The 25,463-nt window shown below is 40.5% G+C and overlaps 5 protein-coding genes and 1 non-coding gene across 8 annotated transcripts; 2 read left to right on the top strand and 4 right to left on the bottom strand.

Moving 5' to 3' along the window:
• The first annotated feature begins 689 nt into the window (after window positions 1-689).
• On the top strand, window positions 690-10,527 carry LOC115752029 (preprotein translocase subunit SCY2, chloroplastic). The gene is made up of 14 exons (XM_030690053.2): window positions 690-842; window positions 1,677-2,177; window positions 2,465-2,553; window positions 3,347-3,426; window positions 3,528-3,617; window positions 3,778-3,869; window positions 5,640-5,723; window positions 6,350-6,491; window positions 6,845-6,961; window positions 7,727-7,856; window positions 8,788-8,911; window positions 9,050-9,156; window positions 9,606-9,727; window positions 9,842-10,527. Exons 1-13 carry the CDS (start codon window positions 770-772, stop codon window positions 9,693-9,695), a joined length of 1,719 nt encoding a protein of 572 aa, XP_030545913.1. The 5' UTR covers window positions 690-769; the 3' UTR covers window positions 9,696-9,727; window positions 9,842-10,527.
• LOC115752037 (outer envelope membrane protein 7-like) lies at window positions 2,071-25,143 on the bottom strand. 3 transcript variants are annotated; one of them, XM_048283053.1, is made up of 3 exons: window positions 24,889-25,143; window positions 12,466-12,470; window positions 2,071-2,080 (listed from the first exon to the last, which is right to left on the bottom strand). In XM_048283053.1, the coding sequence occupies exon 1, from the start codon at window positions 25,084-25,086 to the stop codon at window positions 24,895-24,897; it is 192 nt and encodes a 63-aa protein (XP_048139010.1). In that variant the 5' UTR covers window positions 25,087-25,143; the 3' UTR covers window positions 2,071-2,080; window positions 12,466-12,470; window positions 24,889-24,894. The 3 variants fall into 3 exon arrangements, with proteins under 3 accessions (XP_048139010.1, XP_048139012.1, XP_048139011.1); XM_048283054.1 differs by lacking the exons at window positions 2,071-2,080; window positions 12,466-12,470 and adding exons at window positions 14,798-14,809; window positions 23,544-23,553; XM_048283055.1 differs by lacking the exons at window positions 2,071-2,080; window positions 12,466-12,470 and adding an exon at window positions 14,795-14,809.
• LOC115752028 (general transcription and DNA repair factor IIH helicase subunit XPD) lies at window positions 11,316-17,142 on the top strand. The gene is made up of 12 exons (XM_030690050.2): window positions 11,316-12,003; window positions 12,703-12,983; window positions 13,555-13,637; window positions 13,729-14,132; window positions 14,544-14,737; window positions 14,901-15,081; window positions 15,210-15,334; window positions 15,553-15,642; window positions 15,741-15,819; window positions 15,933-16,009; window positions 16,387-16,495; window positions 16,926-17,142. Exons 1-12 carry the CDS (start codon window positions 11,470-11,472, stop codon window positions 17,043-17,045), a joined length of 2,277 nt encoding a protein of 758 aa, XP_030545910.1. The 5' UTR covers window positions 11,316-11,469; the 3' UTR covers window positions 17,046-17,142.
• On the bottom strand, window positions 17,947-18,521 carry LOC115752035 (antifungal protein ginkbilobin-like protein). The gene has a single exon (XM_030690062.2). The coding sequence runs from the start codon at window positions 18,430-18,432 to the stop codon at window positions 18,019-18,021; it is 414 nt and encodes a 137-aa protein (XP_030545922.1). The 5' UTR covers window positions 18,433-18,521; the 3' UTR covers window positions 17,947-18,018.
• On the bottom strand, window positions 19,178-19,250 carry TRNAF-GAA. Its single transcript has one exon. It is a non-coding gene; the product is annotated as a tRNA-Phe (tRNA).
• LOC115752031 (F-box protein At2g27310-like) lies at window positions 19,931-23,156 on the bottom strand. Its single transcript, XM_030690057.2, has 2 exons — window positions 22,868-23,156; window positions 19,931-21,295 (listed from the first exon to the last, which is right to left on the bottom strand). The coding sequence occupies exon 2, from the start codon at window positions 21,279-21,281 to the stop codon at window positions 20,151-20,153; it is 1,131 nt and encodes a 376-aa protein (XP_030545917.1). The 5' UTR covers window positions 21,282-21,295; window positions 22,868-23,156; the 3' UTR covers window positions 19,931-20,150.
• Window positions 25,144-25,463: the final 320 nt, after the last annotated feature.

The following is a 25,463-nucleotide window of genomic DNA, read 5'->3' as shown; positions in this document are numbered from 1 at the left end:
GATTTTTCTTTAACTGATAATTTTCAATAAACAAAACCTGTGAAAAATCCAAATTATTAATTCGCTAAAAATTCTTTCACTAAAAAAATACCTCATCAATGTGAAACGTCCCATTTCAATGATATATAGATATACCCTTTTCATGATAGTTAATCTACAATATGCATAATTTTTTTTTTTTTTGCAGCAATAACCCTAAATAAGAAGGGTTAATATCAAGAAAAACCTCAAATCGGTACACTTATGATAAATTTAACACAAACTATTTTTTATCACAAAAACTCTCAACTTTGTATACCTGTGACAAATTTACTTTAAACTATTTTTTTATCACCATAAATCTCAAATTGATACACCTGTAAAATTGATGGGTTGGATGACATGTGACAGTTAACATGTGTACCGGTTTGAAATTTTTACTCTTTGTCATGGTATTAACTAAATTTATCGAAAATCAATGGAGGGTAAAATTGTTACAGGTGCATCAATTTAGATAAAAATAGTTAGAGGTGAATTTTTCACAAGTGCATCAGTTTAGGATTTTCTACAATAAAAAATTAATTTGAGTTAAATTTATTACTTATATATCAGTTTGGGTGTATCAGTTTGGGATTGGTATTAACCCATAAAAATAACTTATGGAGCGGTGGTACGAAAAGGTGAAACGACGCCGTATACAGGATTCTCCTTTCTTTTGCCTCGCGGGTGTTTCTTCATTCATGAGCACGAACTGCGAAGCGTCTCGTTGTAAAGCTAAGCTCCCCCGGCCATGGAGGCTACGCTTCTCAGCCCAAGCTTCTTCCATTGCGGACCTTTCGCCATCAAACGCAGTTTCTCTCGAGGTTCGTCTTTCGTTCATTGCCTCTCACGGAAAAGTTCGCGAACTAAGGGGAAAAAATGAGTGAATTTTCTCGTTTCTTCAGCGACCTAACTGATGATGACGCCCGCCCGAGATTTTTCATTTCTGGTGATTTAGTTTCGCGTGTGATTCGATGGCCGTGTAGTGCGTTTTGCTTTGTTTTTCTTTTTCTGCTGGAATTCGACCACTTAGGCATCATGGTTTGGTGATTGAGATGACCGTTCCTGGTTGATACCATTATTTTCGCCGTGTTTTGGGATTGGGATGTGTTTTTTCTTTTACTGTTTACCTTTTTTGAGTGATTTTACGATGGGGATACACGACGGAACTGATATTTGATTTAGTTGAATCTGGATGTTGGGCTATGTAATTGTAGCGGCAAGATTTAGCCACCGCATATATGGTATTGGTGATACCTGTTTCCTCACTTTTGAAGAAAATTTTCGTTTTTTACCGGAACAAATTCTCCTTCCGAGAGGAACCATGTGATTCGAGGGCCATGTGTTAAAAAAGATATTCCGCTGAGGTTATTTTACGGGGTTAATCTGCAAGAGTTTTCCTGTTTATGTTATGTCTCGGATAAAAGCAGTCATGGGGAAAGCAGTGATCTTAGGACTAATCAAATTCATGTTCTAGTCCTTCAATGAGGTTCACCAGAAGCGTAAACTGTGCCTGCTGTTTGGGAATCTTGGGTTTATAATTCAGTTCTTTTGCTTGTTTCATTGCACTACGGTTGTCATACATTAAGAATTTCTCTTTCTTTTCCTATTAACTTGATAAAGAGAATAAACAAGCTTAATTTGTCACTGATGCTCAGGATTGGAGAGGGAAGGAATTCTATCAAATTGTCCACCGTGTGAGGGAACTCGGTTATCCCTTAAGACGACTTATTTGCAACCCGGCAGTGGACACCTGCTGCTGAACAACAGGCATTTTCCCTCAAGAGCAAGGCAAAAGTTCTCTGTTTACTGTTCAAACCTGAATGACCAGGCTGCATCTTTGCATTCTCTTACCCTTGAAGCTGTTCCAGCGAGATCAGAAGCAGGAGAAGAGTCTCCCAATTTTCACGATCTGAGTAGCTCTGGGATTCTTCAAGCAAAACCTAAAGCATTTAGAAATAGATTTTTGAACTTCGTCCGTCTAAGCTCTGTCCTCAATAATGCTGCTGAATATTTTTTTAAAAGCGAGATGCGGAGAAGATTATTTGTGACAGCAGCATTGCTTGTGCTAAGTCGTGTCGGCTATTTCATTCCTTTGCCCGGATTTGACAGACGAGCGATGCCTCAAGATTATCTCAGCTTTGTGTCAGGATCTGTCGGTAAGCTGCATGAGTATGATGATGCATATTCGTGTTTAACTTTTGCTTTAATTCTTATTCCACGGAAAATTGCAGGGAGATTCATATATTGTTCTTCTGATCAGGGAGGAGTAATATTTCTTGCTTATACATTGATCATGCATGGTCCCATCATTTTCTTCACTTACAAAATGCTTATAGTGCCTTGTAGGCATAGTAAAACTTGTAATATGGTCTCATATTGCTTACCAACGAGGAAATCTATGATTTGAATAGTCCATGATGAGCGTCCTTTTTGTTGTTGGCAGATGAACTTGGTGATTTGACAACAGAGCTTAAGTTGTCATTTTTCCAGCTTGGGATCAGTCCCCAGATAGTAGCATCAATTCTTATGCAGGTGCACTAATTTCCTAAAGCTCCTCTTTTATTCTTTTGCTTCATGACCGTGATTGTCCTTTAAGTGCATTAAGTACATTGTATGCATTCTTTAGTTGATGGAGCATCTAACAGATGTGTTATAACAAGGTCTTCTCTATGAGTTGCCTCTAGGTGTGTCATGTGGGAAAATAAATTGCTAAAACCGGAATCTTCTCATTGCTAGAATGTTATGGTGCTCTCTCCACGAAAGAAGCAAAACATATGTGCATTAATTTATCGCCCGATCATCCTCCTCCTCTCTTCACATTATTATTACTATTCAATATCTGTATTTAAAATAATTTTCTATTTTAGCACAATAACAGAATTTAAGGAGTTCCCCATATTAGTTAGTAGACTATTCTTTTTTTGTATGCATTTCAGATAGAGTATAATGTTTACGTCATATAGTATATTACATTTGTATTATCTTTGTGAACTCTTATTTTTAGACTACTTAATTGCTTTGTACTTTCATGCTCAATTTTAATTCTATTTTAGTATGAAAATCCATGCAATGCACGGGTCAATGTCTACTTTTTATAGTACGAATGCACGTCCCTCTTGAGAGGAATAAATCTTTTCTTACTCTTTCTTTTTCTTTTTCTTTTCGGTTTAGGAGAAAATAACAATGGAACAGTTTCTCGGTTAAAGCTTCTATATATAGATGTCTGGCTGATCATTACCTCACATAAAATAGGTCATGCTCATATATGTTCTAAATACATAAATGAACACATATATCTCCCTACTAAGCAATAGTGGATTTGCAGGTGCTTTGTCATGTTGTTCCCTCCTTGGTAAAGCTGCGGAAAGAAGGCTTAGATGGCCACGAGAAGATTAAGAGTTATATGTGAGTCCAGTTGTTTGTTTTAGGAGTGATACAAGCTCTTGATAAATTGTTCTAAATAATCTCTTTTTGCTTAAAGAGTCTTCTTCATCTCTCTGTTACAGATGGTGGATTTCCCTTGGTTTTGCAATACTGGAGGGTTTCATTGTGTCTTGTTATTCTCTGCCATATTCAATTTACGCTACCACTAGCAGGTTAGGTTATGAGATAGCATAGAATATGTCTCTGCCTCTCTTTTTATTCGTTGCAAAAAATCTTTGCATGCTATCCGCATCAAGCATTTCAGTGAACGGTGATAAGATATTTTCTATCAATGTGACTTCCCTCACAAAAAATAAATAATGGTCTTAGCAGGGTCAAGCATGTTATGGTGACTACTCTTTTATTGGTCTGCGGGGCAATGACCATGACTTGGATATGTGACACAATATCAGAGTCAGGATTTGGTACTTTTTTCTTGCTGAGCCAATTTTTCTACTTTCACTACTTCTGTCTTGGCCATTCTCTTTTCCAATCAAAGTGTTTCTGATGCAGTTGTAGCCAAAAGAATTACTAATTTCACTCATCATGTGTCTATCTATTCAGACCTCATGGTGTTTCCCTTTTTCTAACTCTATATCGTATTGACCTCTTATGTATCTTTCTGATAAATGGTCAGACCATGCACTTTGAACTTATAGGCAAGGAAATTTGTGTGGTTAGGAAGGCTCTGAAATTCAAGTCTCGAAACTTGGATTCGGAGACAAATGTAGGAGCTGAAATCAGCACTGGTGTAGGAGAGGCAAATTGTGTCAGTTTCCAGGAAAGTTGAAGAGTATATAATCTGAAGCTATCCTGGATAGACTCCGCCTAATTTATGACCAATACCAAGTTGTCTTGAACACCATCTCCACTAATGCAATGGATGTTCACTTCTTCTATCGTATTTACCCCACACAACACCATAACATTTGTTCTTCCTTCTAGAACAAATAAGTCATTGGCTCTCATTTATTATTTTCTTCTCCCTCTTACAATATAGCAACAATGAGGATGCCTAGATGAACTACTGTTAGTTCCCTCAAAGGAGCAACTAGTCGAGCAAGTCCTGAGGCTGATGTCATGAGAGATTCAACCACTTCCAAATTTCCTCAGTCATTCTTTCTCTAAAACAGCTTTTCTGCATTTTTTTTTTTTTGGAGTTTCCTAATACCACACTAAGTCATGCAGTCACAGCAACATGTATCGTATCACTTTAGGGAAATTGTGGATCCTTCTTTCGCTAAGGAGCCTAACTTCTTAGAGTGAGTATAACTAGAAAATTCTTAGTAAAAATTGCTTCAATTGGATCTCAATATTTTGATCTTGACCTTTCCTTTTTGCCAGTGTTTTGATCTTGACTGAATTGTGGCAATTGTCATCTGGTGCGAAAGAAGTGCATTATTCCCTATAAAGGTCTACTTGCTTAACCCCTGGTGATTAAACCTAATAGAATTAGCTAGCATTTGAAGCTGAGCCGCTGTTAGCTATCCAGGTAGCAACAGAACGTAGGGCTATGACGAGTATGAAGGATGCCATGAATTGCTCCTTTTGGCATATGTGAGATGTAATTTGCAAAAAGTTCATTGTTTAAAATCCTTTTCTCGTAGTGTATAGTTTCTTTCCTATAGCTCATGGAGATCGACCAATGCCTTTCTCTTTTCCAACATGCACGTTATTGTTGTTGGGTGTTGAATCCTATGTACAGCTTTTTGACTCGCTGCTTAAAGCATCCCTTAAGGGTCCCATATTTTATATATAAGGTACGTAGACAGTCTTATTGTATATTTTAGTAAATGAAAATTACAAAATCAGGATCTGGTGATCCCTGAATATCCAGGACTCGAGGGGAAATGGGTTTTTCTTTTAGGTTGGGTGCTGGGATAAATGATCTACGTAGATTGTTGACTTGTATTTTGAGGTGAACTTTTCCCCTTGCCAACTACCGGCATTTGTTTTCACATTGGCATCATGCTTTGTAGATCAGAAAACATTTTCTCAGAGTTAGAATGCAGTAGACATATGTGAGAATATATATGTTTTTTGTCTGCTCTCCTGTGTGATATGTGCTCGTGTCAAGAGAAATTAGCAGACATGAGATTGTTGTGATAACATATGGACAGGATGGCTATTTACATTTGTTGGTAGAACAGCATTTGGTTTGGTGTTCTGTGACTGAGAGGTTATGCATGCTTCAGGTCAAGGATCATCTCTGATTATATGCTTGGGAATATTAACTGGTTACAAAGACACCTTGCTCAAGGTGTTATCTAATCTCTCAGGTATGGAATAGCGCAACGATGTGCTGCTCATCATGTGGTGCAATTCTGTGAATCCGCGTTTTTTCACACTTGAAGTAGAAAAGCGCCTTCTAATCTTAAGAATTTTGTGCCATGAGAATTTCCTCTGTATGTCTGGTGTTTGCTTTGGGCTTTCTTTCTTAAGCAATAAATATATATGCTGAGTTCTGGACAAACTTGCTATGAATAAAATGGATTTATCCCCTTGGTAAACACTTGTATAAAGAAGTATGCAGCAGGGACCATGATTAGTACAGCAAAAGTAGTTAACATTGGAAAAGGTGAAGTAACCTTGCAAGTTTACTTTAGCTTGTTCAGAGGAATTTCCTTCAAAGATACAATGAGTTCCCACCTCCAAAAAACTTTATTAGGATATAAAAAGCAATTTAGTACTTCTGGAAATGTAGGCTTATCTAGTATGCTGATGAATATTCTAGATTCAAATTTGTTTATTGCATGTCATATCTAGGTTATAATGTTGGTAAAAGTAGGATACAAGAAATTCAATAGAACCTTTGCCTTTGGCAAGTGAGCAGTTGAAAGTTGCAGTGACATTTTTTTACTGTTACTGCAGTGCAGCCTTCTGAAACTCAATTTGATCATTGTAGGAAGTGCTGTGAGTTGGTGGCCTTATGTGCTGGCAGTTTTGGGTGTTTTCACTACAGTTACTATGTGGGCAGTTGTTGTGACAGAGGGCTGCAGAAAAATTAAGCTGCAGTACTATGGTTTTAAACTTGCATCTTCAGCAAGGTATTGCATTGCACATATTTTGCTTCCTTCTATGATACCTTGTTGCATGCACTTAAGACACAAAATAATGGAAACGTGTGTCTCTACAAGTAAAGACACTTTCTGTCAGTGAGGTTATGCTCCCATTGTGCTATATAAGGTGATCAGCAATGCTGTACTTATATAGGCTAGAGGATGTAATGCAATATCATTTTCTGCCTGACATTTGTTATCATTTGGGTCCAGGTGACCTTTCATGTAGGTATTCTTAGTTTTTCTCTTTCTCTTTGTCGTTGCTTTTTTTTTTTTTTTTTTAATTTAACTTGTCACAAGATTCAGATGGTTTGCTCTTTTTGTGTTCCTGTTTTGAGCAGAGGTGATTCCCCGATCACAGAAGTGGAGCCCTATATCCCCTTCAACATCAATCCATCCGGAATGCAGCCTGTTCTGACCACTTCATATCTCTTGGCATTTCCCAGCATTCTTGCGAGGTTATTAACTGATTACAAGTTCTCATTTATGTGATTGCCTGGTTCTGATTATGGCTCTACTTTGCAGTTTAACATGCCTCTGACCAAAAATAGGAGGATAGGAGTCTCCCCCCACCCCACCTTACCTCTCTCTCTTCCAACGAGAACACACAACTCAAATATACGTACATTGATACATACATAAATACACCCTCACACTTTTCTTGCAGTTATTTCAACTCCTTGCTTTGATTCTTTGTGTTGTTTCTTTCAATACTTTATAATATTTTGGGAGTGGTTTAGAGAAATCTCTTTATGACTGTTGTTATGATATGAGTGCCAATATATAATATGTGTGTGTGTATGTGTTAACCCTCACATGTGCGCATCATTTTCATTTATTTGACCGGTTACCATTGGATTTATCGTGAAGGTGCAGTATGTTTGTTTCAGCAATGGGGTAGTTAGGGATTCGATATTCCTTACTTATGGGCAATCACTCTTTGACATTGAACTATTGAATAGTCAAGACTGAAAGGGAAAGATTGGGATTTCTGTTGATGTTTGGTCTTCTATTTTTTGGGGTGATGGCGGTGGAAGAGATTTTGTTGCATGCATTTGTTCATCAGTTTTTCTCTTTGCCAAATGTTCTTGGGGCGGTTGGACTTTGTTTATGTATTTACTTTTCCTAACTACACTGAGGAATTGAATACATTTGACTAAGGGGCAGATGACTTTTTTTATACAATTCATGGAAATGTTTCTTACATGGAGCCTGATTTACAGTATCCTGGGTTCACCTTTCTGGGAGCGCATCAAGCAGATTTTGAACCCTGAAAATTCAATTGGTGCTGAGCCGTGGGTTTACTATTCGATATATGCTTTTTTCGTTTTCTTGTTCAACATATTTGACATTGTAAGTATCATGCACTTTTGTGCTTTAGTCAAATATTTTGAGTTTCTGCTTCCTTGTCCTCTCGTTTTAACCTTTCAGTTCTCACTATTCTTCTGTTCCAGTCATGAGTAAGACAATATGCAGTACTTCATATTGTATGATTAGAGGATCTGTCTTGTGTCCTTTCCATCCCATTTGGAAAAAGAAGGAATTAACTTTGTCAAGATACTTGCTAGCTACTTGGTATGGAATAATTATCGACATTTTGATATATGGTATGCTTAAATGACAGATGAGTATTCATCTGAACAAGTCAAATCTCATCCTGGATCAACTAATTTGTGCTCTAGAAATAAGTCAAATTTGTTACATAGTGAGTAAAAAGACGTTGGTTTATTGGAAAAAAGATATCATTTTGATTGGAGGGATAAACCTCATAGCTACTTGTTGTATTTTGTGTATGTGCATAAAGTTGATTACACTGTAAAAGTTTTGACTTGCGAGGATGAGTCTGTTTCGTACCCTGGATACACTGTGCAGTCTAAAAAAGGAAGACAAAGAACTTATGCTTTATGATATTGTTTGTAAATTGTCTAGGTATCCTTTTGCGTGTATTGGGCCAACTAGGGGTTCATTCATTTGACTGTAGACTAGAGCCACTTTAAATTCTGCAATATTTTCTTCATTAATTACTCCAGAGAAATGGAAAATTCATGGAAAGTTATCAAACGCGTTCTAATTCTCTAAAACTCATCCAGGAACAGAATCAGAAAAAGTCATTTTAATTAGAATCAGTTTTCCGGAACAGAATAGTTACCATGTGCAGCCTTACAATCCTCACCGCGTAATAGTGCGCTATGATTTTTCTAAACCGTCACTCTAAGTTATTACGTAAGTATATGATTGTTTTCTTTATTGTGGATTAGCAATGTTAACAAAATAACTTCTGCAGGCCAACTTGCCAAAGGAAATCGCTGATTACTTAAATAAGATGGGTGCCCGAATACCAAATATTAAGCCTGGGAAGGCCACCATTGAATACCTTACCAAGATCCAAGCGTCGTCTCGTTTTTGGGGTATGATCTAATTTTTTGTCTTAATTTCTTTAATCTGAACTTGGTCTCCTGTGCATGTTACTGCTAACTACAGAAATCATTTCTCTGTACTACTGTTTGTTTTGACCTTTGAGTTGATTCTGGTGGCAAATTTTGCAGGTGGTCTATTGTTATCGATTCTAGCAACTACATCCAGCATTTTGGATCACTACTTACGCCGAATTAATGAGGGATTTGCAATCGGGTTGACATCTGTGTTAATCATTGTAAGTAGAAAACTTTCTTGAGGCCTGGCCGTAGTAACTATAGCTTGTTAGTATGTGGCATTCCTACTTTTTCGTTTTATTATTGTCATGTCCAACCAATGCTTCTCTTCAATTTTAGTCCTCCTATGCATTAGCAGACTTGCTTAGCTTCACTAGAAAGGGCCAGCTAATTATTTCACTTTAATGAATGGAACCCGTTAATTTTGTTCCACTCATCTAGTTGTTGCATGCATAACTTGGTGCTTCAAGCAATACAATGAACATAAGACTTGTCCTGTCACAACTTGATGAGATTGCGCTGCAATATCTTCTGCACCCAAAGTCTGTTGGTAAATGACTTATTGCATTATGAAGCTAGTGGATTTGCAATTTCACTTAGCTAGTGGCTAGTACGTCTGTTGTGTTTCATTGTTATTTGATACCTGATGATGTGAACTTAATTGGTATAGGTGGGTTCGATCATTGAATTAAGAAGATCCTACCAGGCATACAACGTAATGCCCAGTTTAAGCAAAGCTCTTAAACGATATGGTGTATGACATAACCAGAGGAGAGCAAGTCTCTGTTTCAAGTTAGTGACTGCATTTATCTGTTAATTTAACATCCCGATCTCTGGTGAAATGTATCCCTCAATGCCTTGTGATCATTAAATCTCTTAATGCGGCACAGAGGAAACATCGCGCAGAGGGAACATCGCAAGTTTTCTCATGAACATGGAAGAACCTACTACTCTGCTCTAATCATCCTATGTTCCCCTGTGTCTTCCGCTTGCCAATGCAAAGGAGAAGGCTCCTGCAACGACCGAAGTGGCAGTACCGGTGCCCACTGCACTGGCTTGCAAGGACCGAAGATTGAAAACTGGACTAAGCCTTGTAATGTTATGAGAAAAGGCATTGTCTTCAACCTGGTTTGATGACCACAAGCTTGTCAATCTGGGTTATTCCCCACTCTGTGGTAACCACGTAGTTAGAGGTCGCTGCCCGTCTTGTGTAAGGTCGAGCATCCAGAATCTTGTCAATGATTATCATCGAGTCGTGCATAAGTGAGAGGCCTTCAGGACCTGGGCAGTACTCTGATTTGCTTAAAGGTGTATATTACCGGACTTGTTACTCGGTGTTTTCCCGCCTCGGATACTTACATGTCGCTTTCCTGCGACTGAAAGTTGCATATTAACTTTCGATCAGCATTCGTTTGTGTTATTATCCAGCGGTTTGGCAATCTAATTTGTAAAGTTTGTGCTCTTATCATGGTTCATTAGCTAAACTCCTCTCATTCGACTCACATATGTGATTACCTTAATACACACCCTCAATTCGTTGGTACATAGACTCGTGCGTCCCTGAATTTAAGCTCTGAGCTCTCTTTTGGTTATATCTCATTTCCAAATTATAGGATGTTTGCAATTTTCCATAACAAAATGGTTGGCGAGGAAGGCATCATACCTATATTTGTATATCAACATGAATCTATTGATGGAATGAGAGGTCAGTTTGTGATCTTGAGGCAAAATGCAGAATCTATTACAATGTATGAAAGTAGAGTTCTCCAGCGTGTAGTACAGAGAGGCTATAGAGTAGCAAAAAGAATGCATGTGAGTTTCAATTACCGACTTCACCTTCTTATATTTTACTATTTTCCTTCTCAATATGATCGATTTCATTTGTCTTGGCACTACTTTTTTACTTAACATGTCCACACAATATTCTCTTCCTTTAATTTTAAAATATTAATCTGCATTATATGTGAAAAGATCCTAATTATCGTTGTTATATTTCTGTTCTAGTGTGTTAATTATAATTTCTTTTGTCTTAGGTGTTTTCTTACTTTTTAATTCGCCAATATATGCGTTTATAAAGATATGACTCATTAGTTTCACGTCAATTTTAACAATTTGCGAACATTGAAAGGATTTTAATTGGATCAATTTTAAATAGTTTAGTACTTAATTGCACCTTTTCAAAAATAAGACTTATTGCATATTTGGCCAAGATTTTTTAGGACTGTTATTTTTTCCATAATAAAATCCTTATTAATGATTTCAAGGGTTGATCGGGTCGAGGCATGAACAATGCCCGGGTCGGGTCCTCAGAACGGGCTTTTTCGGCCTGAGGGCAGCGCATTGGAGAATCATAAAAGACGACACCTTTCCGTTCACTCACTCTCTCCGTCCCCTCTCTCTCTCTCTTAAACCCTCTCGTCACGTTCGCCTCGCCGGCGGCGACGCTCCCTCCGGCGAATCCCTCCACATCCCGGTTTCATAACATCAAATCCCTTAAGACCTCAAGAATAATCGAATCAGACGGAAGGGAAGAAATGAAGTTCGAAATAGAGGACGTCACTGTCTACTTCCCCTACGACAACATCTACCCGGAGCAGTACTCGTACATGGTGGAGCTCAAGCGCGCCCTCGACGCCCGCGGCCACTGCCTCCTCGAGATGCCCACCGGCACCGGCAAGACCATTGCCCTCCTCTCACTCATCACCAGCTACGTCCTCTCCAAGCCCCAGTCCCCTCTCAAGCTCATCTACTGCACCCGCACCGTCCACGAGATGGAGAAGACCCTCGCTGAGCTGAAGAAGCTGCACGACTACCAGGTAAAGCACCTTGGCCCCGCCGCCAGGATTCTTGCCGTCGGGCTATCGTCGCGGAAGAACCTGTGCGTGAATCCGAGGGTCCTGTCGGCGGAGAATCGCGACTCGGTGGACGCCGGCTGCAGGAAGCTCACCGCGAGCTGGGTTAGGGCTTTGGCCGAGAGGAACCCCAGCGTGCCGACCTGCGAGTTCTTCGAGGAGTACGAAAGGGCCGGGTCTGGGGCGGTGTTGCCACCCGGAGTTTATACACTGCAGGTCTGATCCTTGATCGGTTGGTTGGTTTCTGTCATTTGTGTTGAGAGTGGCATTTTGTGATCTGGGTTCTGGATGATTGTTGGTTGTGATTCTCTTGGTGTTTCCCTAGTGCTTTAGGATGTTTGTCTATCAGTTGGCACGAGAGATTGTGTCGATATCGAGTAATCTTTTGTGGCTAAGGAATGAGGAGAGCAATAGACTTTGAACTGACTGCATGCAGATACCTCTTTTGATTTTAAGGAATCAAATTTGCATTTTGACGTGTTTAAAATAGTTCAAGGTACGATTTTAGTATTAGGCCTTTGTCTTTAGATGGTTCGTGAATTATGTCATAGCCAATTATCCAGAACGGTAACCGATTAATTAGTTGTTTCTTGTTTCATGAACAGAATATTGGGAATGCTTGTTTGTAATCAATGTTTTGCGTTTTGTAATTTGTTACTCTTTTTGTCTTTGTCTGACAAATGCTTTGTAAGACTTTGTTAACAGGTTTCATTTGATTTTTGCATTATGTGCGTATATTGAACTTGGCAACGAAAAGAAACCTTTTTTCCCCTATAGTCCTATGGAGATATATTTTGTACTTCTTGCAAGTGCCTTTCTGGATGGCCTGTCTGCTATTTAATAATCTCTCCTAACTCTTACTTTATATATTGCGACATTGAGTTGAAGCTAAGCGGCATACTGCTCTTGTGGCAGGATCTAAGGGCCTTTGGCAAACAGAAAGGCTGGTGTCCATACTTCTTGGCCCGCCATATGGTGCAATTTGCAAATGTTATCGTGTATAGTTATCAGTACTTGCTTGACCCAAAGGTGGCTGGCATAATATCAAAGGAAATGCAGAGAGAATGTGTTGTGGTGTTTGATGAGGCACATAATATTGATAATGTATGTATTGAAGCTCTTAGTGTTAGTGTGAGGCGACAAACACTTGAAGGGGCTACAAGGAATCTTCATCGAATGGAGCAGGAGATTGAGAGGTACGCACAACTTCTAGTATGTCAGCCGTAGTAGAAGGTATTTTCTTCAGTGGAATGTTAATAATTACAATCAGCTTTTAAAACTGAAGTCATCCATCTGGTCTCTCTCTCTCTCTCTCTCTCTCTCTCTCTCTCTCATTGTACATCAAGAACAACCAGTTTCTGTGCTCTTATTTTAAAGGAAAAATGATGTGCATTTTGATTGTCAGATTTATCATCTTTCTGAAGAATCTTGTGGTCACCTGCTAATAATTTGATGCATTGGTAGTCACAAATTTCAATGTTTCACCAAATCGTTGCAAAACTTTATTATTAGCCCCATCCACCTGGACTACTACAAAAATTCTCTTTGAGCATTTTCTGATTTATGTCACGATCTTGAATAGTGATAATGAATATGTGGTGATAATTGACTTTTGCTCAACATACTTATCTTGAGGGGGTTACTGCACTTGTACATGGGGATCAATGTTGTTTTACCTATATGACAATTTGTGTCCTTCACTGGAATTTTTAACTTGATGATTCAATTAACTTTGGTTTCTCTTGAACTGTTTGATATGGTAGAAAGGTTCAAGGCCACTGATGAAGGTAGGTTGAGAGCAGAATATCAGAGGCTGGTTGAGGGTTTGGCCCAGAGAGGAGACTTGCGAGGTACATGAGGATGCTTATCTATAGAGTGCAATCACAACATCATTATTCAGCAATGTTCTTGTTGTTTATGCTTTTCCACCCTTTTTCGCAGTTAATGATACCTGGCTTGCAAATCCTGCCTTGCCTGATGATATTTTAAAGGAAGCAGTGCCAGGGAACATTCGTCGAGCAGATTTTTTCCTACGCGTCTTACGTAGATTTGTCCAATATCTGAAAGGCCGCCTAGAAACTGAGAATGTAGAGAAGGAAAGCCCTGTTGCTTTTGTTGCCTCTGTTACTAATCAAGCCGGAATCGACCAGAAAACATTAAAGTTTTGTTATGATCGCCTCCATTCTCTCATGCTGACTCTAGAAATAACTGATACAGATGAGTTTTTGCACATACAAACAATATGTGATTTTGCAACACTTGTGGGGACATATGCCCGTGGCTTTTCTATTATAATCGAGCCTTTTGACGAGAGAATGCCAGATGTCCAGGATCCTGTGCTGCAGGTTGGTTCTGTACTTTCTAGTTTTCTGCTTTCCCCTTCTTTCATGGGAGCGCAATTCTTGGCCAACTGCTATTATCTTGAAGATGGTACTTGTCTACCTTTACATGACACATGAAATGGGTTGCTCGAAAGCCCTTTCAATTGTTTGAAGTTAAGCCAATTGCATGAGGCATCTTGGAGGAACAATCTGGAATGACCATTTGTCTTCGATTTTTCATTTTTACTAATGCATGACCTGCTAAAATGCCTTTGTTCTTGGTGGTCTCAACCTTCTGGGCTGCTGCATTTTTTGTTGTATTTGACACGTTGTGCAGGATGTTATTGTGTTTATGCGAGCACTTTATCATTTTCACTCTCTTTTTTTTCTGCATATGTTTACCACATTGAACATTTATTCTCTGTGAAATTGCAGCTTAGTTGCCATGATGCTTCTCTCGCGATAAAGCCTGTATTTGATCGTTTCCAGACAGTAGTTATCACATCTGGAACTCTCAGTCCTATTGATCTATATCCTCGTCTTCTGAACTTTAATCCAGTTGTTAGTCGGAGTTTCACAATGTCCTTGACAAGAGACTGCATATGCCCAATGGTTCTTACTCGTGGGAGGTAGATATGCCCTAATTCTGGTGTTCATGTAATTCAGCATAAATGTTGAATGTACATTGTGCTCTTCCCATCCTTGTGATTCAGTGTAGGGCTTTTAGAAAGGCAATATATATTCAAGTCTTTTTATATGCAGCATGTTTAATATTGTTTGTTTATCTTTCAGTGATCAGCTACCGGTCAGTACAAAATTTGACATGAGAAGTGATCTTGGTGTTGTGAGAAACTACGGGAGGCTTTTACTGGAGATGGTCTCTGTTGTTCCCGATGGGATTGTGTGCTTTTTTGTTAGTTACTCATACATGGATGAAATTGTTAATAGTTGGAATGAAAGTGGGATTTTGAAGGTGAGTATATTGGTTAATCTCTTTTTAATTGCTCCTGTTTCTCCCATTGTTATTTCGTATCCCATTCTTACTTGTTGTACTGTGCTAAATCAGGTAGAATGTATAATCCTCTGTTCTGATGGTGGCAGGAAATAATGCAACATAAGCTTGTCTTTATTGAGACACAGGACGTGGTGGAAACTACATTGGCTCTGGACAACTATCGCAGGGCTTGTGATTGCGGGAGAGGTGCTGTCTTTTTCTCTGTTGCCAGGTATTAGCCTCAGCAGAAGACAAGAACATCAAATTTGACAATATCACTGGAAAAATATTAGACGACCACGTTATCTGTTTGCTTGGCATTAACTTGAAGTTCCCTCTTTCATCTGTTGGTTTTGCCTGCCTCTTCACTGGTCCAGAAGGGGGTTGATGGTAAAGTGTTGCTCAAGTAGATTATCCTTTTCCTAACGACAGTTTTTCTCTATATTGCAGGGGAAAGGTAGCTGAAGGAATTGATTTTGACCGACATTATGGTAGATTAGTGATCATGTTTGGTATTCCCTTCCAATACACACTGAGCAAGTGAGTTTCAATCTGATTCTTTTTCATTGTGACAAAATGCCTTTAACATCCATGGTCTAGTTGATGAATTGTATCACGAACTCTTCATGGTATTGCAGAATCTTGCTAGCACGGCTGGAATACCTTCGTGATACATTTCAGATAAAGGAAGGAGATTTTTTAACTTTCGATGCTTTGGTATATCTCTTTATATTTTTATGCATTGAATCCTTCTTTGGCAACAGAACCTCCGTGTTAATTACTGATGATTATCTGACCAAAAAAAAATTACTGGTGATTGGTTGAAACAGAGGCAAGCTGCTCAATGTGTGGGCCGAGTGATCCGCTCAAAGGCTGACTATGGCATGATGATTTTTGCTGACAAAAGGTTTTGTAATCTTATACTTCCTTGCGCTATGTAGTTTTAGTCTTCTATGAAGCTGGAGCAAGGCTTTAGGTTGTCTCTGTGTAATTGAGTCTTCAGAGTTTAGAGTAACCCATAGCCTATAGCTAGTGGAGATTGTATTGCACTCATCATTTGCTTCTGCTGTTCTTTGCATTTTGATTTGAGTAGCCTGGGAGTTAATAATTTTAATATCTTTCTCCAGCCTGGAAATAGCAACCCGTCAATTCTTGCAAAGCTCTCTTCTGTTTTTTGGCTTTACTTTGATCTTAGTTGCGATAGCGGAAATGCAAGGACATTTGAGCGTGATGCAACTAGCTCTGTGATGCACCCATTTGATGACATTTATTTGAATCACACAGGTATAGCCGTCATGACAAGCGTTCTAAATTGCCTGGGTGGATTTTGTCCCATCTACGAGATGCACATCTCAATTTGAGCACTGACATGGCTGTGTATATAGCAAGGGAGGTACAACTTCATTATTGCCAGCACTACTTTCTCATGTCTCATATATGCACTTATCATGTTTATTTCCCCCCCCCCTCCAATCCCAATAATATAATAAATGAAAAGAGCAACGAGAGATTAAAGTTAGCATGGATTGGCTACTCTAATGGATGAATCATGCACGCCATCTTACTCTCCTTGGTCAAAAGAAATTAACCTACAATAACAGCATCTTGCTTATTCCCTGGGGAAGCTGTTGGTTGTGTCAGATATAGATCATTAATTTATCTTGTTGCCTGCAACCATGAACTTGGAGGATCCATAATGAAAGGATTTTAAATGGATTGAAATCTGTAAAAGATGGGTGGAAAGAAGTTTTAATGTGTAGTATGCCTAATCCTACTCGACAGAGCCGTCGGATTGAGTGTATCTTCTTCATGTGTTATTGCAGTTCCTTCGGAAAATGGCACAACCATATGATAAAGCTGGGAGTGGTAGTAAGAAAACCCTTCTGTCGCAGGAAGACGTAGAGAAGATGGGTGATGGCAGCTTGAACGAAATGTTGTACTGAGAGGTTACATCACCGGCTTTTTTGTTCCCTGCATTCCCTGTGTTGACAATCTTTGCTGAAGCACGCAGCTGCTGATGGTAATTTTCAAAGTCAATAATGTAAGTAAGTTGTAGTTTGGAGAGAAATGAATTAACGGAGCTTGTTGAGCCGAAGAGATGGTTGAATCTTTTGGTGTTGAGGCAGAGATGGTGTAGAGTTACTTTGTGTTCGCCTGAGAATACGGAAACGTGTTGTGACTTGTTCTTGTGAGTTTCTCTGTTTTGCTTCAGTTGCTAGGGCTCTCCATGATGGTTTTGCGCCTTCTGCCCAACCTGCCATATCGGAGCACTTAATATTTTGCCCTTTGTTGGCTGGTTCCGATGGCTACTTTGTTGTCCAAACTTATAGAGATTCACCAGTTTGAATTAGATCACTCATATCTACTTTGAATGACCAACTGGCTTATTTATTTGCACAGGGTTATTGCATTGCTTTTGTTTGCGGGTGAAATGCTGCTTTCAGACGAATTGGGAACGTGGGGCTTAATTGAGGGGTGCAAAACTCAGCAAAAGCCTAGTCAAAGCAGGATACCCACTTGACCTCGATATCGAAAGCTGAACACCGGTTATTTATGTATGGACAAGCGCTTAAAAAGAACTAAAAGCGACACCTACAACCATGGAAAGCTATCGTTTAAAGTTTTATCAATTCGGGTCAGGATATTGAATTTTGCTTCGTCCGGTGAAATCATCATCACGGATTGCTAAAAGCAGTTTTTAACACTTGGCAATGCAATCAAAACTAAAATTTACTTCAACTCGCTTCGAGTTTCGAATTGAGTTCTCATGAAAAATGCCCATGCTTTAGTAATACAGATCTCAAAGGGAAGCTGGGGAAAAGAACACAAAGCTGCAAATACACGTGGCAAACACCCACTTCATCCATGATTTTATTATTGGTTGACTACAACAGTTGTGAGTACTAAGCTTCCAGTTCAATCGCTGAAAGGGTACTGCTCGTACCTCATCCCGCAGTCTACCAGCACCGCCCGAGCCCCGATCCGGCTCGCGCAAGTCCCCAGCATCGCCCTCTTCGCCGCTCCCAAGCACGTCCCGCAGTCGGCGCCCGTCAGGTTCCGTCCGCACGTGGCGTGGCCGTACGCGAACGCGTTCGGGTAGGGCGAGATGTTGGCGTAGTCGTACCCCTCCCGGCCCGGCGTCGCCGCCTCCAGGTCCGCCACGACGTACGCCACGTTCGCGGCGAAGGGGTCGCCGGCTGTGTAGCCCTCGCTGTTGCACAGCACCTGCCTCACCGTCGTGTCCGGCGCGCCCCGGGCGACGCCGAGAAGGAGCAGCAACGACGACGCGGCGACGATGGCGGCGGTCAGTTTCAGCCGAGGAATCGCCATTCTCGGCAGCCTTCACTGTTTTCGCGGAGTCTCGAATTTGTTAACGATGGAAGTAGCTGTGCTCAGTCAAAGCTTAACATTGGGCTCTCAGAAATTTCAATCTTTTTCTTTCTTTTTCATTTGATTTAAATTTATGTATTGGTCGGTTTTGTCTGATTCCTCGTTCCATCGTGGTCCCGTTCGAGAGAAATGTTTCCTCTTGGACGCATCGTAATGATCCACATCTTCTTTCATGTCATTAAAATTTGACCAGCCATCCTCTTCCAAAGAATTCATCCATTCCAGATCCTAAATTTCGGTTACCAGTTACTTGTTTTCCTACGTCTTTAGTCCGTGTTCATATAATTGATGCACGAAATACCCTCTTGCACATATCGTGTTGAACGTGAAACTCGAGTTCGATTTGGGACGGATGCATTTTGACTTCAACCATTAAGAAGCTGGTCGAGCGAAGACTGAGGTTCCTCGAGGTGAATCTCGTGTTCAAATCGCAGTCTTCCGCTCAATTCGATCTTGATAGACGGGATCTAACAAGGGGAAGTCTTACAGGATACATAAGTGCCGAGCGGTTTGCACCCGTCCATATACAAAAAAGTTTGGGTATTTGGATTTGTTTTAAGAAGGGGGAAAAAGAACATATCGAGTGCAAAGATTTATCAAGTAGACGCTACGAATTTGAAGGTAAATTTCGTATTATGAACTGAGGAGCCACAAAAAGGAAAAATAATAAATAAATGGATGAAAATGCGGTGAGCGTGGATCGAACACGCGACCTTCAGATCTTCAGTCTGACGCTCTCCCAACTGAGCTATCCCCGCAACTGTTGTTGACTCTCCGCAATGAATTATCTATATGTACTTTCATATAGCAAAGCCATAGACTTAATTCTCTAATGTAGTAACTTTTTTTGGTGGGTGGTGAAGACATTCTTTGTTGATCTTCTACCGTGGGAAAACAACGCTTAGGCTAGTGCCTGCAATGTTCCCATGCCTTGGAGAGTGGAACCTACGGGTCTTGATGATTTTAAATGACATTCTTAACCATGATTAGGTTTGATTTTAGATAAAAGGAAGTGGTCCCACACTCTTTTGGTCCTAATTCACAACTTCGAAAGCTCAACTAATCTCCCCACGAGATTGAAGCGGACATGCCAACCACCCCCATCCAACCCCAATCCTAAAGCTATTACTTAGATCGGGGTAGAGATCACGAAAGAGATTAGCCAACAACTCGCCACTTCATGTGGTTGGGCACTATTAGGTCCTAAAGTTCACATATTTACGTACCCTTTGGTCGACCCACAAAAGAAGTATGGCGTGAGAGAGAGAGAGAGAGAGTACAATCAGGACAGAAGATGTTAGAATCATAGAAGAACAGAGACAAAGACATTGTTGCCAAGAACACGTTCCATGACTACCATCAAGCAAGCATCTTCATTTGATGAGCAATGCATTTGCCCACAAAAGTACTTACTTTGCTAACGTTCTCAGATCAGACGAGGGAAAGCTCCCATTAGAGAGGGAACTCAATTTTCACATTACATAAAGTACCAAGTAGAAAATTTGGATTGAAAATCCAAGAGTACAAAACTTGGGTGTGATCTTACATTAGTACGAACACGGTATCAGAGTTGTTAGAGGCTTGAAGCGCACAAAATTTCGAAAGTCTGTTAAAGAGTCTCGATGCATCTGCTAAAAAGAACGCACAGACTTCTTGCTTCACAAGACATAGTAGTACCAGAATGTAGCGAACACGGTGATGCCGCTCAAGATACAAAGCCTATCTAACCTGTTCTCATTTCTCATCTTCTCCTCTTTCAACTCGCTCTGCACTTTCGAGTACAGGTGACACGACTCAAGAACTTCGCTGTAATTTTTGCTTCGACGACAGCTCAGTGCTTCCTTCAGAATAAGCAAACTGTTTCTTCCATTGACATAAGCGCCTTCCATGTCCTCCAGCTGCATGCTCAGCTCGGTCAATTTAAGTGTTGTGTGGACGCCTTCTCCTTCCATACGAGTCATCCTGAACTTCATAATCAGGATGCACTCAACCACCTGACAGGGAAGAATATCCTTTGCGGGAAGGACTGATCCAAAGCGAATCACGAAATCCTTGTCCGTCGGCCAGTGCCTTTGCCCGCCAAGTGGGCTCCAACTCGCAAGATTAGCAGCTTGCTTAGCTTTTCTGTTGACGATGATCCAACTGAGCCGGAGTCCATCACGAAGTTCTCGCCATAGGTTTCCATCTTTCCTCTCTCTCTCCATGGATGTAACTGGGGGTAGACCATCAGAAACCGAAAGAGCCACTCCATCAAAATCATTGTCTCTAGATGACGAATAGGCGAGAAGATCGACCCGGAATGGACAATTGTAGAACCATCCATTGAAACCATTCGCATTAGGAATTCCCCACAGCACTTTCGAGCATACTGGTCGGTCTTTATACCTGATATCCACTAGAGAAACAAAATCTGAGGCTGCTATACTCTCAGATTCATCTATATCCCCATAGTATTCAGCCTCGGTCCATTCTTCAGAGTCCTCGAGATATTCATTCCGCTGATACTCAGTGACTTCTTTATTTACAATGAGGGGGAAACAATCCGCATAGAACTTCTTGAACCCTCCAATGGATGATATCAAGCTTTTGACATCCTCCCTATTGGTTGAAGGCCACAAGGATGAACATACATCTTCCCATAATCTCTCTTCTCTCGAGATAGAACAAAATGCGGCACAAGCACATGCCGCACTAGCTAAGGTTGGACCATCGAGGCGCCTCAGTATGTCATAGAAAAGATCACTGTTCAAAGATGTCATACTCTCCACTTGTGCAGTTGAAATCACCATAACCGTTCTAGTATCTGATAACAGAACATGTGTAAGTAATACATAAACCACCTTCCTTTCATCAGTAAAAGCAATTCATACAGAGGCATCAAGGGAATGCCAACACATTAACAATATCATTTACAAGGTAAAGAGTCCACTGGGTCAAGGAAAATTATGTCACTTATGTACCCAAAATTCAAATTAGCAGGGCAAGAATCCCAAAATTTCATAAGATTTCTCAGAATAGCGAAAATTCTCCAATTTCTCTTCTTCCAGATCAGCAAATAATTTGCTAGAGGTCACAAATCCATCACCATACTCTTCTCTTTACTAGTGCAAGCAACCAACCAAGCTCTAAGCTCTTTTTCCACAGACTTTGAAGTCACCCTACGAACAACCACTACTGACAATATCATTTACTTTCTACTGGCCCCTCACCAATTACTGCTTAGCTGGTTATGATTTTTCTTGTTCAGCTCAAAGAGGAAGGTATACTAATTCCATTGTGAATAGAAATAAAGGCATGTACAGTCAACATTCGACTTTTCAGAACCGCGGTTTCCAGGAAAAAAGAATTTTTTCACTTTCAAATGTCAAACAGCCATCTCTAAACCTTCTTCAAAGACAGAACAAACAAAGACTGATGATAGTGATAGTGTCTTCAAACCTCAATTTCTGAAACTCTTAAGCATGTCTCAGCAAATAATAACCAAGTTATCAGTTCACACTAGTGAGGGGAACTATTTCCTGCCACCCCTCATACTGCTATCATTTCTAGATCAAGTGCACACACGCATTAAGAATGCTAAGAGACTTTTCAAAGAAAGAAGAAGTTGATAGTATCTTCAAACCGCGCTCTGAATCCGGGTATTTTGTTCAGTTTACCACTTCCACATCCCAAGTCACCAGATTAGTGATCCAGATAGCAAACGCCCAATAACAAGGCTTACTCTAGAAGAAAATACTACGTGAACCATAACAGAATTCCCCAAATCATACTTATTAGAAGGATTTATATATGTATTTGAGCAAAATTTCTGGCAAAGAAGCAGAGGCCACTACGCTACAAGCATGAATTGACCTCTAGAGAGTGATCAACTACCTCACTCAATTCTCAACAAATGGTAAAATTCAGAAGAAAGAGGCGAGCATTTCTATCTCTTAAGACTTATCAAGAACAAGAGGATGATCTGACGAAGATCAATCAATCAGCAACAGCGAAATCAGTACCATTGTGAAGGCAACAGAGCGCTTCAGCCGCCGGCTTGGTCAGACCGGACCTCTATCAGCTCAACCACAAGGATCATCACAGCATTCCGACGATTCAGTGATTACAACGCAAGAAATACCAACTAGACGTGCTTCTAGCAATTATAACCAATTTAGGGCAAACCAGTAGATATAAATCGATCGAGCACGAAACTCAAATCTCAATCCACCGTGCCAAATCCAGCAAGACGACAATCCGACATACCCAAATGGACCAAACGCGCAGAATCAACGAAGATCACCGGTTGTATCAGAATAACATGGAAAAACAGTACTACCCATTTGCAGAAATTCGCACTTCAAACCAACGAACCACGAGAAATCAACGAACGAACCTCACAAAGGAGCTTCTCTTCACCGATTCATGGCACGCGCGAAAGAACGACGGCAACTGGAAGACCCGCCGACTAAAAATAGGTCTCGAAGGTGAAGAATCTCTCGGAGATTTCCGACGCAATTGCCAAGGAGGAGCGAACCCCGCGGAGGAAGAAGGAGACGATGTCGTGACTCGGAATTTCGGGACGAGAATATGTGGATCGGCTCGAGAGTCACTCTCTCTGCTCTGCTATGGGTGCGACGACGTGTCCGCATCTTTCGGCTCGACTCCAAGATTTCGGATAATATATTCGGACAATTTTCATTTCACCGTCACCCCGGAAAAGTTCTATATCTCATTTTCAGCCCTTGAATTTCTATTTATTTGTCAATTCAATCCCCCCCCACCCCCCCGCCGCCAGCGGCGACCTCCCACGGATGGAGATTCAGCCGCAAGCACAACACCTCGCACGTGACCAACACCTCAAATAACATGGAATTTAATCCATCTTTGCATCTTATAACTCTAATCAAGATTTTAACAAGATTTACTTTGTTGTTTTGACCCGATTCAAAAAACTCATCTCACTGATAACATGTGTTTAAAATTGTAATATCTTGAAACATAATTAAGCAATTAAAAAACTGCGACGAAGTGCTACAAGCATTCGTCGCGCCCCTATGCACTAGATCCACAACTGAAATTCTACATCGGTAGAAGCCGAGTACTATTTTTCCCCCGAGAAAGCAATCGCAAAAGACCCAAAAAAACAAAAGGAAATTATTATGGAGGGGCCAGATTGACAAGAAACATAAAGTACTGGGGGGGACAAATTGAAATCTTGCGTCAAAAGGCAACCGGTAAATATATGAACAAAGGGACAAAAAAAATTAATATAATTAATATAATTACAAGCAGCACGCTCTTTTTTAATATTCATTTTTCTTTTTCAGAAGTAAAATTTCGGGAGTTCTTAGTTGACCTAATTTAAGGATAGGAGGCATTGTCAGATGTCTCCGTAGCTGCAACATAAACGTTCATGGGGAACAAACCGGGGGTTGTGCGATCAGACCGGTTCCTTTAGCCGGAAGATTTTGTCTTGTTCCATAGGGTAACTGCTTGATTGCTAATAGACCCTTTTGGAACAATTTTTGCTAGCTGTATCATTGCTTCAGTCATGGTGGGTAATACATACTTGATAATAACGGTATAACTAGGTCGAATTAAGTTCGTACAGTCCGTTTTTCATGTCGGGCTGGAGCTCGACTCAAATGAATTTTCAATTAGGTCAAAGCTCAAGTCAATTCAATCCGATTAATCAAAAAAACCCTTTTCAATTAGAGGTCGAGCTCGAGCTCGGATTGGGATAGTATAAAAGCAGTTTTGAGGATTTCACAACTTTCTGTGCTTATTTATAGCGACGAGTGCGTGTACATAGTCACATAAGCTCAAATACTTGACCAGACTCGCGAGCTACTCGAGTCCATTATCTTCGAACTCGAACAGGAATTGATTTACGTCCCCACGCTATACCAAGCAAAAAAATTTACGACCACTGATCCAAGAGTCGAGCAGTGAATTCGAATCGTACCCGTGCAATCTCTCGGGGCAACCTAAGAAGAGACGGATTCACGGACCTTTGTAATGATCATGTACACGACGCCGACGAGCAAGCGAGTGGAATTAAAATTAATCGGATGCTCGAAAAGCCTTAGAAAAATCCCAAATTGGGGAGCAAACTTAATCGGATGCTCGAAAAGCCCTAGAAAAATCTCAAATTGGGAGCAAGCAAACTCAGAGTGAAATTGTGCCTTCGCAGGGTACATGACCTTAACCCAGCAATCACATCACATGTTCCATGTTTCTCAGCTACAGCGTACAATCCGAACCCATCACACACATCGCATAGTCAAAGTAAAGGTCGATCACAAGATAATATACAAACGCGTTCACTTTTGCTCGACTCCAGTACGATATTCAACGAAGAGAAAGATTAGCACCAGATAGATAGGGACGAGAAAATGGAACAGATGACTTGACTCCCATTCAGAGGTCGGCGGTGGAGGCCTGGGGAGGCTTCGCCGGAGAGGCGTCGTCGTCGGGATCGCGAGCCGGGTCGGACTTGTCCATGGCGGCGCGGGCTCGGTCGAGGAACGGCTTGAAGGCCAGCTCGATGGCGAGCCACCCGACGGCTAGGGCTCCGAACACGACGGCCACTTGCTTCGCCCCCTTCCCCATCTGCTCTTTGATCTTTCGATTTGGGAGGTTTTGAAAGATCGAAATCTTCGAACGAGAGAACTTTGCGACTACAAATCTATTTCTACTAGTAAAGGGCAAAGACTTGCTAGGCCCACTACGGCCAACAGACGTTCCTAACTCTTAGCGCTTTAGTCTTGTGCGTTCTTTCGGTTGACCCGGGCAAGAGAGACCTTCGTCGTTTAAGATTTTTCCCTTTCTTGGATTAATGCATTTGATTTGATTTTGACATTGTGAAAAGAAGATTGCTTCCATAACACTATGACAGTACTGTCAGTTATTTCTGACTATAGATTCACACATCATCATCGCATGTTTTGCATAAAACACTTATTAATTGAAAAATTACGGGACCAAAA

This window comes from Rhodamnia argentea, chromosome 7 (assembly GCF_020921035.1).
Source record: "Rhodamnia argentea isolate NSW1041297 chromosome 7, ASM2092103v1, whole genome shotgun sequence".
NCBI lineage: Eukaryota > Viridiplantae > Streptophyta > Magnoliopsida > Myrtales > Myrtaceae > Rhodamnia > Rhodamnia argentea.
Note: the sequence above shows the minus strand (reverse complement) of the source record. Positions and strands in the feature narration are given on the sequence as shown.

What these genes read in the sequence shown, in the direction of transcription:
- LOC115752028 (XM_030690050.2), top strand. Translation starts at nt 11,470, where the DNA reads ATGAAGTTCGAAATAGAGGACGTCACTGTCTACTTCCCCTACGACAAC. An exon ending in ATGGTTCTTACTCGTGGGAG is followed by an intron (nt 14,738 to 14,900) that starts GTAGATATGCCC and finishes TTTATCTTTCAG; the next exon opens with TGATCAGCTACCGGTCAGTA. An exon ending in ATGATTTTTGCTGACAAAAG is followed by an intron (nt 16,010 to 16,386) that starts GTTTTGTAATCT and finishes TGAATCACACAG; the next exon opens with GTATAGCCGTCATGACAAGC.
- LOC115752029 (XM_030690053.2), top strand. Translation starts at nt 770, where the DNA reads ATGGAGGCTACGCTTCTCAGCCCAAGCTTCTTCCATTGCGGACCTTTC. An exon ending in ATTTACGCTACCACTAGCAG is followed by an intron (nt 3,618 to 3,777) that starts GTTAGGTTATGA and finishes TGGTCTTAGCAG; the next exon opens with GGTCAAGCATGTTATGGTGA. An exon ending in TTTCCCAGCATTCTTGCGAG is followed by an intron (nt 6,962 to 7,726) that starts GTTATTAACTGA and finishes CCTGATTTACAG; the next exon opens with TATCCTGGGTTCACCTTTCT.
- LOC115752031 (XM_030690057.2), bottom strand. Translation starts at nt 21,281, where the DNA reads ATGGTGATTTCAACTGCACAAGTGGAGAGTATGACATCTTTGAACAGT.
- LOC115752037 (XM_048283053.1), bottom strand. Translation starts at nt 25,086, where the DNA reads ATGGGGAAGGGGGCGAAGCAAGTGGCCGTCGTGTTCGGAGCCCTAGCC.
- LOC115752035 (XM_030690062.2), bottom strand. Translation starts at nt 18,432, where the DNA reads ATGGCGATTCCTCGGCTGAAACTGACCGCCGCCATCGTCGCCGCGTCG.